Below are 18,220 nucleotides of genomic sequence, written 5' to 3' on the forward strand. Positions count from 1 at the left end.
CAATTGAACCGTCAGCAGCATTGTTGTTCCTGTCACCCTTATCAGACCGTCACTCTATGAGTAATCAGGTGTGCTGTGCGCGCTGCATATAGACGTCAATCAGTAACACACGGTGCACAGCAAAAACTAATGAATTTTAACGTAAGCGTAATTTAAAAACTAGCAGAAAATAGGCTCGCGTAATTTAAGTTCTAGTGTAGTTTTATGCAATAAATTGCGCACATGAAGTGTATCTCACTAATCATTGCAAATCACACACCATCGCATAAAATGCTACTACTTATATCTGAATTTTATGCTGCGCAAGTAATTCTCTGCGGCATCTTCTATAAATTTACTGGACGTGTTCAGAGTACCTGTCAGAAAGCAGAAAAATAAATCTGCCATTTTCTCGCGCGTTTTGATTGATTTTTAGTTTTATGATCAATCAATCTTCGTTATTTCAAATCTAAAATTTTGTTAATGGATAGTAATAGTAATGTTTGGTAGGCAATACGTGATAATTATTTGTTTCTTCTTTTCTTGTTTTCCACGGTAACAAAAACGGTCATGCTGCAGTGACCAGAAATGACGCTTGACTTGACATAATAGTTATCAAAAGATTATCTGAAAATTAATTGTGGAATGCTTCTTATATGATTAAACTTTATTAGTAGTTCTAAAAATAAGATCTCCTAATTTAGAGTGATATTGGGATTGATTCCAAAGTCAGCCAGATCTGGTAATAAAATTATTCCTAACTAAAGCAGACCGTCATGAATAATCAAATAAGAAAAAATGCAACCAAAACTCAAAATCAAAACTAATAGGAGTAAAATTACACGATCGTCAAAAATTCCGCGATGATTGTAATTTTACGTGACTCATAAAAAATAGTATGTAATTTTCTGAGCACGTGTAAAATTATGCTAAGGGTGCGTTAATTTTATGGGCGCTAGATTTTGTGTAAATTTACATGATTTTTTTTTTCGAATTGTGTACACGAGGCGTAATCCATATTGCATGTAGATCATTAAACGTAAACAAACATTATATGAACAATTATGTGTTCTTAAACCGAAACATGAGCAACTCGATGACGAGAACGTTTGATTGAATTGATTTTCTAGTTTCTTTCAACCGATTCTTATGTCAAAAGGGCCGCTTACATGTGTCGGTACACAGTTCGTAAGAAACATGTAAATTTACGCTAAATCTAGCGCACATAAAATTAACACACCCTTAGCATAGCATTGGAATCTCATAATGAAACACACTTAAAAATAACTATTTTTACACGAGACGTAATCCATCTTTGACGTAAATTATGGAACGTAAACAAACATGTCATGTAAAATTAAGTGTTCCCAAACCGAAACATACGCAACTCGATGAAAAGTACGATTGATTGAATTTATTTTCTCGTTTCTTTCAACTGATTCTTGTGTCATTTGGGTCGCTTGCATGTGTCGGTCTCATGGCACCGAAATTTACATGACTTTTTGGTAGTGTGAATGCTATCAAGATTTCTCTTGATATCTTCCACCAACCATCCAATTTTACCCCGGTGATCAATTTTCCCCGGTGACCAATTTTCCCCTTAATCACAATTTTTTGATTGTTTTGTAGCGAAATGGAGACTTTATATAATAAAGTTATGTATATGTATTATTTTTTTCTTCAGATATTTTATTTTTTCATAATAAGATGGTAGAAGGAAAAATACCCCCTTAGGATAACAGCCCCAGGCTCCCGGATCCTCACTCCGGTACTGACTATATATCCGTAACCAAATGTCCGATTGACACAAAATTCAATAGGGTTCTATGGGAGACCAATTACTGTTTGATTGCATAATTTCAGTATTTTGACCATATCTGCATCTCTGTCGTAGAGTTCTCTGCATCATTCTTAAGTAAGTGTTCAACTAAAAATCCTTCCCATCCCAAGCAGTAGCATAAGTAAGTATTCAAGTAAGTGTTCAACTAAAAATCCTTTCCATCCCAAGCAGTAGCAAGGATGTGACCAGGACAGTTCTCGATTGTTGGAGATAGTGCTACTTCCATCTAAGAGTAAGAGGCCGAGATCAATCCATAATCTCGGTCAATACAGCAATGGACGGAAGTGGCAATACTCTCAAACACATATATAAACAATATGGAACCAGTTGTGCTCAAATCGGTTAAGCCATTGACGAGAAAATGGAGTGAGAAGCTTCATATCTCCAGAACCAGGTATCCGATCTGGATAAAGCTCATGGGAGTCCAATACAAACAACATGGAACCGGATGCACTCAAATCAGTTAAGCCATTTCTGAGAAAAGTGAGTAACACACAGAATCCAGTCCACATACATACATCACACATGTACAGACCGATATTTTACGATCTCGTCAAGCTGAGTCGATTAATCTAATTAGTATACACCGTTCGAAAAATTCATGTAAATTTCTGCGAGATATAGCGCACATAAAATTAACGCTAGATTTGACATAAATTTACGCGATATTTCGCGCAATATCGCATAAATTAGCAATATTGTATGCAAGCTTGTAAACGATTTCGCTGTTTATGCCAAGTATAGCTCAATATTAAACGAAGGGAGATTTTACGCGATAGTTAAAATTCAGAATTTTTTTCTGTGTACGATAAAAGCAAAAAAAAAGACTGAGCACAGAGTGACGTTTACTCATATTTGAGTAAAAATTTACTCAGTCTATGAATAACCGCAATTTTTGCGAATTTGAGTTAACGGAACTCGCATTTCAGTAGATTCAACGGTCGTGTAGTTTGCGTGACCATGCTGGAAGTGGCTGGGTTCCATTCCCGGTCCGGTCTAGGAATTTTTCGGGTCGGAACATTCCTCGACTTCCCTGGGCACAAAGTATGATTGTACTTGCCACACAATTTTACTAATGCAAAAATGGTACAATCATAGATAGTTCTCAATTAATAACTGTGGAAGTGCATCTAGAACACTAAGTTGTGGAAGCACATAATTGCGAAAAGCAATGGCAATAAGCTTGAAATGCGAAGAAGAAGAAGAAGAAGAAGAAGAAGAAGAAGAAGTTTTCGTATAACTTAAGATAAGAAATCAAGGGACTGTAATAATATTAAAATAAACATAAAGGGTAATATTAGAAATATTTTATTAAATTCACAATGTCAGATGATGAACAAGAATAATAATAAAAGGTCGTCAATCCAGGTGTTTTAACTTCCTGCCCGAAATAGATATATGTCAATATAATAAAGAATAAATAATCAAAAAATATCAAAACATTTTGAATGCAACTCTTTGCAAAATTCAATTTGTTAAACACTTGTCGTAATTATCGATAAACTACGACTCGAGTTGAAAAAGTCTTCTTTTTGCAACTTGTTGTATAAATAGCTATTTCGTGCTAATTGCTTATGCTTACAAGAACTTGATTTGATCGAGGTGAGCGGTTTCTGGGATCGCCAAAATGTCAGTTGCCTCGCTCATGGATTCAACCACTGCTTATGCCTTCACCCATCTTAATATTTTAAAGACATTTACAGAGTGAATTTGAGACACTGAGACTCATTTATCGTTAATAATTCTAGATAAACATCTAAAAAGGTCCTATCTGCATTGATATGCAGTGTATCGCAAAATTAAGCGAAAATCTGAATGGAATCTGAATGAATCTGAAAAATCTGAAAAACTTATAGAAATATTATTGAAATGTTGGTTGGTGATTGAACAACTATTTATTGATTTATCGGTATAGGTTTGGACTATATTAGAGGACAGGCATGGAAAATCATTTACATTCATTTCATGCATTAATTTACATTCATTTGCATCTAACTTTTTTCATTATCAGAATTCCGTAAAATAATGTATGAAGCTTTTGTAGGTTTTGATAAGCTACAACTTTTATCAATGTTTCAAACCTCTATCTCTAATGCATGGTGAACCAGAGTGAACAAGACCCACCATTGTTTTTCAGTGAATGTTGGCAGAGCCTGTATGAAGTTAGATCTATTTTAGTAGAACGCTCGAATTTAAGCTTTTTGCGTAGTGGACGGATTATAGTTAAATTAGTGGCATATGATAGATTTTACAAATTAGCAAAATTTCAAGAAGTTTGGTGCATTATATTTCAATAAAATCTAGTTTCTCTTAAAAAGATCTACTTTATTACTCACTCAACCAAATAAGTTCAATACTATACCGATAACCGATAAATGATGAACCAACAGGCAAAAATTCAGAAACCTATCTTTCTAAATTATGCTCTTGTAAACTAAAAATTCAATCTTCAATTTGACGAACTAAAACCATCCTACTTTGAGGAAAGTATTCCCTTTCTGAAGCAGGTAGATCCTTTTGAACTCCACAAATATAAATATTTTGTAATTTTCAGCTACCAACTGTAGTAAGTTTTTAAATATAAAATTGCATGCTCAACTGATTAAAGCTGAAATTTACAAGTTCATGTCAATGTGTATCGTTGTTCGTTGAAAATTAAAAATTTCAATTGAACTTATGGTTTCCATGTAAAATTCAATGTCTATTAATGTAATAAGTATTTATTTGGATAATGTGATATTGCTATCTGTTTCAACTTATGTCAGAAAATACATCAATATGCCGCATGTAAATTTACAAAGTTTTACGATTTTCTATTGACTTTCTAGCCAATCCATGCTAGATGCGCTCACTCTCAGTGTATTACTATTATTATACTTTGTTTATTGGATAACAAACAACTTTACAGTCATGTTCGAAACGAATCATTATTTAAAGTCCGGATTGAATCAAGTTTCGGCCCATCTACTCTTATTTCACTATGCTTCAAATTATAATTCATATTTGTCAGCAAAAAAAAATCAACTTGGTGACCAATAGAATTAGACAAATTTAGGAAAAAGATACTAAAAAGATACTGAATTGACCAAAGGCCTGTGAAAAAATAAGTCAATTGTTTCGATTTTATTTAGCATGTTCAAATATAATGTCTACAAAGCAAATTTTAAAACATCATTTGAAGACATATGTAAATCGTGAGTCACGAAAACATCGTCATCCAAATCTTCACCATAACAAACGTAATCTGAACGACAAACTGCATTCCCCGATAAAACTTTATCTCCGGCGTGCCTGCCTCCCGTATCGTACGCTATCTCCTCAACAAGATTGCCGGTATTCCAATCAGTTGCAAACCCTGCTACAGCTGCATATCACACGCATTTTGAATTTTTGGAGGGAAACCCCAGTTTATCGGAGATTCCGATCGGAAATTACCTTCAGCAATCCTACTCCAGAGTTTCCATTCGCGATCGTAGACACACTGACACTAAGGCTAACTGTCGTCGCATTGACACTACTAACTGCTAAATTATTATTATTCGAATCGGACGGATCATTAGCTGACACTGCATTTACGGCCATTTTCATCTTTGAGGATAATCGAACGGATCACTCTCCTGCTTTCGAACACAAATCACAACTCACTGTTTTATGTTGAGATCCTTGAACTAAGCGCTTGCACGGTAGAATATCTGCTTCAACGGCTTTCCGTAGCACTTTGTTCGAGTCACGAGGAACATCTCATTGCGACTAAGAAGCGAACGGGTGGGCTACCGAGTCACACAAACAAGACACGTATCGAACGAAATTGATGGGGAAAATTATAAAAAATACTATGTATCAAGCACTGAGCCAACCCTTCCAGAGTAGGTGCCATTCCTGCTTATCTTATCTGTTGGTCTGTTACAGTAAAATCACTCATCAACTGCAGGTAACTTATATCAAAACTCACACTATCAAACAAAATAGAAGCCAATACAAGCAAGTTTCCCTTATCAACAATTCCAAATTTCCGAGGAGATCTACAGAGGTGTGTTTTGATATCACGGATCAACTAGACTCTGTCACATTTATTACACTCAATTCCATGCACGACCAACATTTCTGAGAACCGAAACTTACTGAGAATCACGATTCATCCGAACCCTATGGCTAGCTGAGCGGTTGTACGGCCAGGAACCGCCAAAACTCTTATGGCACGACCAGACCAGGCCGACTCTGCCAACATCCTACAAAATAAAAATCATTCAACATAGGGAGGAAATAGCGTGTACGAACTTTTCTGTTTGCACTGTACAGTGTGGTCCAAAGTTCTACGAACGCATCGCTAAACGGTTGTTACAGAAAAAGAAACCACTCCACAGTGCTCGGCAAACAACAAATTATCCGCACTCGTTTCGTCCGTCCGGCTGTTGAATTATGCGTTTCCTCACTTTTTAAGGTGTTTGATATTTGTTTGCACTAAATTCTCTCTGCTCGTTTCTTCACGGCTCCGAAGCAAGAGTCTACAGGCCAGAGTAAACATACGATCGGAAAGCAGACTTTATATTAGGTGACGGTTCGTCACATATATGGGTACCTTCATTCAGACACACCACACGGATTCAAATTTGCGGTTTCAGGAAAAAAAATCTATTTTGAATATTTGTTCAGGATAAACTTTGTTGCCAGCCTATGTTTTTTCGAACACATGACATACACAGTATCAAATCAAAACAAAAATGTCTAAGACCGCCTTACAGCAACATCCTGCTCTTCTTTCACGAATGAACTCCCTTCGGATTGCCATGACTAATAAAATTCGTGTTTGTATCCATTTGAGGTGTCCCATAATCCCAAAATCAGTTCTGAAAATGAACAAAATGACTGATGGCAACAGTTTAAGAGTTGTATGCCACCCCTTCTGCGCACACTAGTGGCTTTGATTACTGCTGTTCGTACTATTCATCAATGAAATTTCCGAATGGTTTCCTTGAAGATGCCATTTGTTTTATTTGGATAATATAAATGAAATATTAAAATATATATGTAATTGTACCAGGAATCGGCAACGGTTGAACATCGGTTGAATACTTAGGAATATGGTGATTCTAAAACATGTGGGTATTAAATTTAATTTCAGCTGAACGCTCAAGACCTGTTTGGTGTTACGTATTGACAGTTCGGTCCAGTCTAGGAAATCATTCGGATTGGAAATGTTTTCAACTTCCCTGGGCATAGAGTATCGTTGTGCTTTCCATACAACATACAAATTCATGCATTGGTTGGCATAAAAAACGCTCAATAAATAACTGTGGAAGTTCATCTGCAACACTTAATTGAGAGTAAGCAAAACGTTCGCCAAGGGCATAGTCAAGTTTCGAAATAGGGAGGGGCCAATTTGTTTAGATGAAGTATTAGGCCAGACGCCATTTAGCCGAGTGCTATTATGTTGAATGCTATTAGGACGAATTTGAAAACTCCGAAGAGATCACTAGGTCAAATTAGTAATTTAACCAAAATTGAAATTTCCGTTAAACTTTAATTTCTTGATTTCACGTAATGATCAACTCCAATTAGCAATATTCGGTTCTTCTCCGGTTTTTCCTGTTTTTTTTTTTTTTTTTTTCCGGTTGTGCGATTCATACTTAAATTCAGCATATAACCGAATGCGATTAAGCTAAATAAGGTATAAACACAGCAATATTTCGCCTATGTTTAAACTACCTTTAAAATTCTCATAGATCTCTTAACAGGCTTCTTTAGAAATGTTCTCATGAATTTTCTTTAACATAATATACTTTCACATAAGATAAATGACGGCTTCGGCAATACCTTATTCTATTATCGTCAGGGGGTAAAAAACGTCCTTGAGAGCTTAATTTGATATACGGATACATTGTGTTTCAGAGTATCTATTGGCCAAATTTGAGTTGCCCCCTGACGATAATATGTTAAGGTATTGCCGAATCCAAGATTTCCCTTAGCTCTATTCAGAATTAATCTAAAATAAATTTGAAAATCTCTTGGGGTATTATAATATTCCTGAAATTCAATACAGATCACTCACTCACTCAAAAATCATGCGATTCATGCAATTCATTATCATTAAGATTTACTTCAGTGTTCACTCGGCTGTCGACAAAAGCAGGCCACTCTCGATGTGTGCTACGCGATCGTCTGTTTTCTCGACAGCAACCATTGTGTGGTCCTCCTCATTGTTCTTCATCAGCAGTTCTTTCGGTCGATGCGTCGTCGACTTTGGAAAGCAACCGTTTCGTCATAGAGGTAACTCTAAGACCACTGGGTCCCGAAGAAAATCATTATTATTTTTGGCTCACTCAGTACCAGAACAACGGTCCCAAGCAGTCCCAAGCTATTTCACTCACCCCTGTATGTTCTGCATGAATCCACACACCCCTGATGTTATCTGTCAAACTTTCATAGCGAATCAAAACAAACATAGTGTAGTAATAGAATTTCAACTAGAATAGGGTACGTTAATCGTTTGCTTGGGACCAATAGGCTACTAAAGTGGTGAGCCAATTTAAAATCGTTAGTTTCGTATTGATTGTTGGTTTCGTGATGAGTGTGTGAGTGCTGACCACGTTTTGTGTCCATTGCTGCAATGGACGCGCTCTGACCCTCGTTGGCATACAACAATTTGCCATACAATGAAACTACTGGAAGCGGCTCCAGTTCTGATGGAGGAGGCTTTTTGGATAGCGGAAGATAAAGTGTTTATTGTGTTGTACCTTTTGACTATATTTTTAAGATGTTTTGTATAGTGACCAAGAATCCTCGGCTCTGTTAAGTTAATTCGGTTGAGCCTTATCAAATAAATTAATAAACAAAAAAAGATTTACTTCGAATTTGCTTAAACCTCGCTTGAATTCTCGAAACCATGAATCCATTTAACAAACACCATGGAATTTTGCTCAGAACATCCAAAGAATTCAACTTTGAACTCTTCTTTATTCTATCTTGGAACTCATATTACATTTGACTTGAAGTTAAAAAAAACTCACTTAGAGTTCTTTCCAAAACTCCGTTGGAATTTTTCACTGAAATATTTTGGTGTTATCGCTAGAATTTATTCTGAAATGTCTTCAAAATTCGGAACATCAATATTTTATTACTACTTCTTCAAAGTGACTGTATCTTAGAAATCTATTTCAGTCTAAAAGCCTTAAAGTTTTTTCAAGTATCAGAATATTATTTTTGTTCTCGAGAGAAGAAGTTTATTTTTCTGTTTCAGCATCTAAATTCATTTGCTTTTCACGGAATCATCCCAGTGGCCACGGTTTCCCGGATTTCTCGATTTTTATATATCCCGGTTGATTGGTCAGACAAGATTTGTAAATAAATACAGGTAATTTATCCTTAACGATAGTATATTTCAAAATTTTAAATCATGGCGTCACAACCATGTGCGTTTCTCTTCTGAATCCTGTATTTTATTTTTCTGGAGCAATTTCTTGAGTTTCAAATAAGATCAATAGACATTCAGAGAATTTTAGTAGCCTCAGATCTTGAAGCATTTTCTATGCGTAATTTTCTCAGGAATCTCCTTAGAAGCCTCCCCACTGACTCAAACTTTTGCCCCATTATACGCAATTTCAGCTTCCTGATAATCCTAAAACCATATTTATTATCGTTTTGATTCCTGCACCCTATTGATTCACTTCAAGTGAGAAAAATCAGGTGATAGCGAGAGCGAGGAATAGGGTATAGGGGAAACGCTCCTATAGTTGCGGTACGTTAGAAGCGTTAGGTTCCTATAGTTGTGTATGGAGACTCAATACACAACTATAGGAACCTAACGCTTCTAACGTACCGCAACTATAGGAGCGTTTACCCTATGTGTATTCATAATAAATTCGATCAATGCTCATGGGAGCTAAGATTTGTATGTTAGTTTTTGTGTACAATATTGTATTGTTTTTGAATGTAAATATATAAGGAAAACCCACTCCCACATCAACGGCCAAATTAAATAATTGTAACCCAGTCACATCAACAACACATAACACAGAACACGTAACGGGAAGGAGAAAGGATGAAGATGGGCGTTGGAAATGGGAGAAGGATATGGACAAGGGGTGGTGGAAAAGTGGGAGGAAGGTGGAAATGGGCTTAGGTTAAGGGATAAGCTACTGGATAAAACTAAAGAGAAGGTTCTCTTCTACTTCAGCCATTGCGCACGATAGTTCCTATAAATTATCAGTGAGTTTCATAGTGAAGAGTTACCAACAAATAATAGCTAATACCACCGAATACGGAGTAGGACCCAATTAATAACCCGGTAGCGGAATTCCCAGCCCTAAGACCACCTCTCATATTCCCCTCAGGACCCATTAAATACGGGCTAAAAAGGCATTGCGATCCGGCCACAGAAAAACGTTTGTCGAAAAGTGTGAGGGTGAACCCTATACCGCCAGCACCACCCGTTTATCAAGCGTTGATCGGCAAGCTATCTACGACCGCTTTAAACTAGCAACAGGTGAACAGCAAGTCCACCGTCGATCAGTCCATCGAGCTCCGGCACGACATCCGTTGTGCCATACTGCGACAGCCATCGAGCACCGTACTGTTCATCCACCGCTGAGAAACCCCACCCGCTGCAGAATCCCATCATCACTGGCCAGTACTACACACACACACACACACACACACACACACACACACACACACACACACACACACACACACACACACACACACACACACACACACACACACACACACACACACACACACACACACACACACACACACACACACACACACACACACACACACACACACACACACACACACACACACACACACACACACACACACACACACACACACACACACACACACACACACACACACACACACACACACACACACACACACACACACACACACACACTATAAACACCGAAACCGTAAGAAATAAAAGAGTTTAAAATAACGAATAGGTGTTTTGTACTTCGGATCAGTGTCGACAAACCAGGAGCCGACCTTGAAGCGCTAGGGTTTTAAGCTCGAGCTAGCCAACAAAAAAAAGGCTAGTGTAGCCCACCCCAGACGATCTCCGTGGCTAGACCAGAGGTTAGGAGCCCATCTGGCTAGTCATTATCATCTTCTAAAGAAACGCAATGGGACCTCCCTTATAGCTCATTCGCTAAAGGTGCAGCTACAAAGCAAGACCATGCTGGTGGAGGTGGCTAGGTTTGATTCCCTGTCCGTTCTAGGAATTTTTAAGGGTTGGAAAATTTCTCGACATACCTGGACATTAGAGTGATGCAAATTTTGAAATTTTCGCTCCACAATACTTAAACGATTCCAAATCGGATCCTGACTAACCTCTCAAAATTTGAACCCATTTGGTGAGAAACTGAGATGGCACAAACCATTTGAAGTTTGTATGGGAATTACTATGGTAAAACCAAGATGTTTGTTCATGTCCATCTAATAATTCACCATATCGGTCTGCTTCAAAAACTTTCAACTGTACTTGTAGGAAATTTTCCGAGCTACATTTTTGCTCAATACCACATTTTTATTAAATGCAAGGATCGAAAGTTATCAATGGTTCAATGCGCTGATGTCTTATGATCATGCTCAATCAACTGCTCAGCAGGCAACATTGGTGTTTCTGGGGCGTTGAATAGGACACAAAAATCATGGCTAATATGTCACATTGCAAAATACAGTGTTGCCTACAGAGCAGCTGATTGATCATGTCATAAGTTTACCAATCTCTTAAATAATTAATAACTTTTTCCTGTCTCGTTTTACATAGAAACGATATTCAGTAAAGTTATAGCTGAGCAAATTTTCTATAAGAATGGCTATCAAACTGTTTCGCAGCTCAATATGGAAAAAGACTAGAAGGCAATGAACAAAAAGTTGAGATTTCCCATAGTAATTTACAAGTAAGCTTCAAATGGCTTGTGCGAAGTCTGTTTCTAACCAAATGAGTTGTAACTTTGGGAGGCTAATCAGGAACCGATTTGAAACCATTTAAGCACTGTGGAGCGAAAAAAGTCAAATTTTGCATCAGTCTACTGGACATGTAGTAGGATTGTACTTGCCACATAATAATACTAATGCAAAAATGGTACAGGTATCGAAAGCTCTCAATCAATAACAGTGGAATTGCAGCTACAATACATCATTATCTATTATTTATTTTCGGTCACAATATACAATATCTCAATTTAATAACTGTGCATCCAGAACACTAAGTTGAAAGCCGGCAAAACGGATACTACACAAACACTTGCCAAACATCGACGTTAGGGAGGCAACTCCACCTGGACCCTACATATTGCACCCATGTATTGATGAGCCGGGGCCAAAGGCTTTACTTCCCTGCCGAAGGAAGATTTTTACCGCAGAATATATCAACGGACCTTGGCTGGAATTGAAGCCCTATCCACTGTGGTGAGAAAGCAATCACGTTTATGACTCAACTACCGGCGCCGACGAATGTTTGCAAAACACTTAGCGAATTCTTGAGGCAATGTCATGAAATACAACCCAAGCAACAATTTTTGTTTTATTGAAGTTTTATAGCAGTTGATACAACCGAATTATAAAACCTTCACTGACGACCACATTGCTTTAACAACCTCCTGAGAACCGCTATACAGCCATGTCATGGCCAATTGGCCCAGTTTTAATGCAATCATCAAAACTTGATATGCGAACTACCTTAGGAGCATAAGTTTTATGTCAGTTTTATCACACTCTACACGCGGTTGTTAAAAATGAAAACATAAAACTTCCTCCAGGTCAAAAAGTTTTGACAACCTTTTGATGACTACCATAACACTATATTACAACCGCATAAATCGCTCATGAAGAAGTTGATAAAACATGATACGCCAAACATTTTGACAACCTTGAAGATTTTAAGTTGGGGTTTTTGGATGATAGTTAGTATTGAAAAATATTTTATTGTGGTTTTATTTTTTCGATGTTTGATGTGAAATCATGATCCTTGTCAGTTGGTAATAATAGCTGATATTATTGTATATTGAAAATAAGACGACTTTATTACAATTTAAAACCAATCAATATATGTTTCGCAGCATGCCATGCAATATTTATGGTGATTATTATACCAAATAGGAGCATAACTTCAGTGCGCCATACGAATACTAAAATAAAGGGATATTTTCAATGTGTCTGCATTAGCACCATGCATTAAAGAGTCATTAAAAGATTATCTATTTAGTACAAAACTGTTACTACTGCTGAGTAATAACCAGTCACATATTATTTAAATATACATAGATGTATGAAAGTGTTTTATCGCCTATCAATTAAAGCGTAATTATTCATACTGTGTGAAATTTGTTCATACGGCGACATTTTTTTTTTGTTATAACTTGCTACTCCTTAAAAATATCTCAATATAACATATTCTCCTAGATTGGAATTCTATAGCATAACATAAACCTAAAGGTTGTATCTTAGCATTTCGTAGTCCAAATTGAGAGCGTTAAGTTGTATTTAAACTCTATAGCTAGCTTGCTGGTTTTATATTGTACAGCGAATCAAAACAAAACAAAAACCATGGCAACCTGTCAAAAAGTCAACATTCCAAGCGATCCTTCTATTTTCTCTTGTAATCAAGTTGTAAGAAATGCTTATTGGATCCATTAAAAGCTTTTTCAATACAAGGTTTAAAGCCGTGATGCCAATACTGGCCATCTCCAACCGGATTTAGTGAAACTGTCTGCGTTGTTTAAGAAGGGTTCGTGGATCTTTCGGAAGTGTATCGGAAAACCACTTGTTCAATATTTAAAGAGCTCCTTCACCGCACTTTGCCTTATGTTATATGAAGGAGGCCATAACTGTAGATCCTCCAGGATTTTCATATTGGCGATCGTCTCATCTTCATCGTGTTCACAAGCACTGAAGGGGTTTTCATTTCATGTATCTGAATAGATTTTATTTATATTCCTTATCTTTGAATCTTAGGTCTCTGATGAAAAAGGTGATAGTTGTAATGAGGCTTCAATGAAGGTCTTAGTCTGCTTCAAGTTTTATATCGGTCATAAAAAGTATGCCATAAAACATAATTGTATGGAGGAATTTCGATATTTTTTTTAGAATAGTTTTGAATAAACTTTTTCATTTTTCAATGCAATGAAAAACATCAAGATAAAATTATTGAAATCATATTTAAAACCAATGGATATTAACTAACTTCTCTAAAACTTATACGAGGGTTGCTGGACTTCTTCAAAGTCTCTTTAATTCAATTCCATGAACACAAATAAAGCTCCCTGAATTTATTCCCAATCCATTTAACTTATCCCTGAGCCTCTATTTGTGAAAAGTTCTGTGAATTGCTGGAAAGTTTCGTCAACTTCTATGAAATTTTCTGAATTCATTCAATTTATTTATAACTTACACTAACTACGACTAAATATTTACGAATATTGCTGAATTTGTAAATTCTTCCTATGTTTTATTCACTGATCACTGATATCACTGATCCCAAAAATTTGACCAAGATCTTGGAAAATCATGTTGAATTTATACAATTTTCTCATCTACAAAACTTCCAGAGTTCCACGAAATTTTAAAAAATCTAGCCAACCTGAGTTTTAAAAATCTTATAGAGTATACATTAGGGTGACTCAAGTTTGTATGGTGGATCACAACCGTCTGTTCCCCACTGCTTTTCGAGTTGTACTGAGGTTCCCAAAAGCGGTGTCATATTTGAACGAATTTGGTTATGATCTGGAGAACGGGAGAGTTTTAAAATTTGTTGCTTACCAGAAATTCAAATATTGCTCAAATTTCATCAAATCGATTAGACTTCTGAGAAAAAAAAGATATTTTTATATTAATTTAGACCTATTGGTCCGCACATACCTACATATGAGCTTGTAGAATACTTAGTTTAAAGTTAAAGATTAATAACTTTTCATACAAAGATCAAATCGATTTGCAATCTTTGACAAAGTTGTTTTGGTTAGTATTTTCAATCTAAGATTTTGTGAAGTTTGAGCAATATTTGGGTTTTTGGTAACCAAATGAACAGGATCGTTCTGTTTCCTATACATTTTCCCATACAAAATATAAAATTCTGCATTGAAAGAGCAGTGGGGAACAGCGGGTTGTAAAGATGACCCTTTCACGGATGGCGATTCTTAAATGTAGAAGTGAAGGCATTTTGTCGATCTCCCTATAATACTGATGGTTTATGGTTTATGTCTGTTCAGCCCTTCTAGCTCAACATCATAGATACGCCTATGGTAAAAACTTCAAAGGACCAGTGCAGTTTCAGACATCAAACAAAGTAATCAAATTCGGGTAGGATCGTCAGGACCTAATTTATAATTTAGAGCAGTGTGTAGAGCAATATAGGCAATATGCTCCAAAATCTTGATTTTTTTTTTATTCTAATAATATTCTTCCTTTTTTTCCATAATTCGCATATTTGGGGGGTGACACCAGCGTAGTGGTTAACATCCATACCTCTCACGCTAAAGTCACGAGTTCAAACCTCACCCCCGGACAAGACCTAAGACTAAGACCTAAGAGTGTTAAAGTGACTATAATAAATAAAAAATAATAATAATAATAATAATAATAATAATAATAATAATAATAATAATAATAATAATAATAATAATAAAAATAATAATAAGCATAATAATAATTATTCGCAAATTATGAAGAACACATAGGCAAACAAGTGAGACCAAAAAAACAATGAAGCCGAAAAAGTAGTAGGAATGAGCTATGCTTCTATTAGGCTACCAAATGAAAAGAATTCACAAGATTTTTAAACTCTATATAATCTACAAAACAGATCGGGAAAAGAACCCGGCACCCTGAACAGGGTGTGCTTTATGATCGTGTCGCTCTTTTAATATGCGTTTCCCCTGGAGCACTTTATGTGTAGGCTACAATAAAACAAATGCAACTCAGATATGGCGATGTCCTTCGATTTGGTTCGATCAAGCATAAACAAGCCCATCGATGGTGGTGGTTTTTATGATATTCGTATATAAATACAAGCGAACAGATCCGATCAAAGCGCAGGGGCTTCCCATTCTGTCGTAAACTTGATAAGATAACCAGACAGCGTTAGGCTCGTACGCTTCGATCTCACATTATCCTGTGGGCAGAATTATTGGAAATCAAAAGCGGTAGATTGAAAACAGAGGTTCCCAGCTCAATTACAACTTGAACGCGTATTTCGCAAGTTGTGCTAACGTAAGGTTGGTAGAACTCCAGAGCAAATATTCTACTACCCTGTTGTCAAATGATACAACGTACCCCAGTCGGCAAACAAAAGCAAAACATCATTTCCTACTCGAGTAAACCACTATCAATCAACCTGCAGTCAACCTGCTAAGGTCTGGTATTAAAATTTTCAACACAACATTTTCATTTACCCAACACTCCGTTATCACGGTACCCATTGCAACACAAACGAACGCAGGACTCATTAGTACCAGGTAAATACCTGATAATAAAAAAACAGCACTTTTGATAACGGTACCACATGATACCACTTGCACTTATCAGTAGACCTATTTGAACGTGGTGCTCTTTTCATTTCGCTGCTATGTAGGTCTCGAACCACCTCCAGCTACAATCCAGACGGCAGACGCGTCCACGTCAATGTAGAGCTTTTTGGCGTCCCATTGAATTCGAACATCGCCCCTGACAGCCTGACAACCGACGAATGCCCGCCACAAATAATATCGATCGATCTGAGTAAATTTATATTACACCGCAATAAATTTTTACCGCACTTGATGAAAAATATCAAAATTGACCATCTTGACAAGCTTATGAATTACATATTCTTCGTTGGAAAAAATAAAAAAAAAGAAAAAAATCACCAAGAAGCAGAAACACAAACAACACGGGAAGGCATTTGCACTCGTATAGAGATAAATATCTTTTATTTTCCGCTCTCAGACGGTTTCATCACTCACGAAACGAGGCACCCAATTTAATGCCAGTCAATAAAAATTGAAATTGATTGACGACAGATCACGTAGCCAACCAATAAGCCAGCTTTTCCCCGGCGGTCAATTACTCTAGCGCAGCCAATTGCGACACACTCACACTTCATTTTCGGTGCTTTCCATTGCGATAACAATGGTCGCAGCATCTTCCGTTCACTTCCCGTATTTGACAACAAACGAAATTATAAATCCACCCGCACCCTAGAGCTACGTGACCACATGTGCAATATACAGCAAAGCACTGCTCCAACCTTACTGCCGGAATGAGATGTCTGAAATATGGTGATAATATAATATATTATTAAATTTAACTTTTCAAAAGTTATATCTCGGTATAGATAGTGAAGTGTGATGATAAGTTAACATATCAATTCGTTGTCCCTGATTTCCTATACTCGTTCATTTGTGGCAAGCTTTGAAAATGTCCTATTACCGTAAGTAGTTCGGATCATAAAAGCATGAAAATCGAATCGATTCAAACATCGATTCGAATAAAAATTCAAATCATTTCCACAATTAATCATTTTTGTGAAGAATACAAGTCCTAACTTTGCTCAAGTCACCGTTACGCTTCAAAAGTGTGCACACTACAATGAGAAAGTCATTGGAAGTCAGCACTATTGCTCAACAGTTATCTCCGTATCATTCTAGGCTGATTATTTCGAACATATATAGCAAGGGATGATAACTCCGTATCTCAAACAACAATTTTATCAATTTATATCTCCTTGCGACAAAAGTGAGTGATAGAGCCTTTCGGTGCCTGCGCGTGCATCCACTGACTGTCAAGCCAAATGGCAAGTGGCTTTTGCCAGCAGTTTATACTTAGATGGGCTAAGTAATTGCGGCAGATCATCTGTACCTACTACTGGAAGGCTGCTGAAATCAGTAAATTTGTAAATCCAAAACTATCCTAAATAGTTTGGTGGATATTACGCTAATCCTCATAATATTTTCTTTATGCCTACCGTACTGCTTCAGGAAAGTGATTTCAGTTTGTTTGTTTTTTTTTTATTATTTACATTATTAAAGCCAAGCCTGAATTTATTTACCATCGTCATAAAAAAGAACTGCAGTGATAAAAATACGTTCTTCTGTTTTGCTACGATTGGCTTATTAATTGATTGGACAGTTAATCAGAGAAATCAATTGTGGATAACGTGTGACTTACAATGATCATTAAAACTGCATGCCTTGTCAGAAAAAAAAATCGTGTAAATAAGCTATAATTGGAGTCTTCAAAAGGGTCCTAAGTCTAAGTCAAAATGGGTACGTCTATAAAGCAAAGTCGTGCTGAAGGCTGTGAGTTCGATTCTTGAATAGACAGAGGAAAATTTTTGGATGTCAATTTAATCAACTTCCCTAAGAATTCTTATCATTGTGCAGGGTTAGTGAGTTCTCTTTAAACCAAGTGTGGAAA

The 18,220-nt window shown here is 36.6% G+C and overlaps 2 protein-coding genes across 5 annotated transcripts in view; both read right to left on the bottom strand.

The window, feature by feature from the left end:
• The window catches only part of LOC135698660 (GATA-binding factor 3-like), a 38,337-nt gene extending 21,265 nt beyond the window's left edge, over positions 1-17,072 (bottom strand). The window contains exon 1 of one of the 4 annotated variants that reach the window (XM_065218729.1): positions 16,901-17,072. Coding sequence is in view for 1 of the 4 variants with exons in the window: in XM_065218728.1 (XP_065074800.1) it covers positions 5,255-5,407 (153 nt within the window). In the remaining 3 variants the exon portion in view is untranslated. Of the gene's footprint in view, positions 1-5,254; positions 5,885-5,941; positions 6,017-16,900 lie in introns of those variants that run through there. The other 3 variants (XM_065218731.1, XM_065218728.1, XM_065218730.1) reach the window with 3 other exon arrangements.
• The window catches only part of LOC135698664 (GATA-binding factor A-like), a 444,653-nt gene that overhangs the window by 192,753 nt on the left and 233,680 nt on the right, over positions 1-18,220 (bottom strand). The gene's annotated exons all lie outside the window — the stretch shown is intronic.

This window comes from Ochlerotatus camptorhynchus, unplaced genomic scaffold (assembly GCF_037179485.1).
Source record: "Ochlerotatus camptorhynchus isolate MF236.1 unplaced genomic scaffold, CSIRO-AGI_Acam_v1.1 ptg000093l, whole genome shotgun sequence".
NCBI classification, from domain to species: domain Eukaryota; kingdom Metazoa; phylum Arthropoda; class Insecta; order Diptera; family Culicidae; genus Ochlerotatus; species Ochlerotatus camptorhynchus.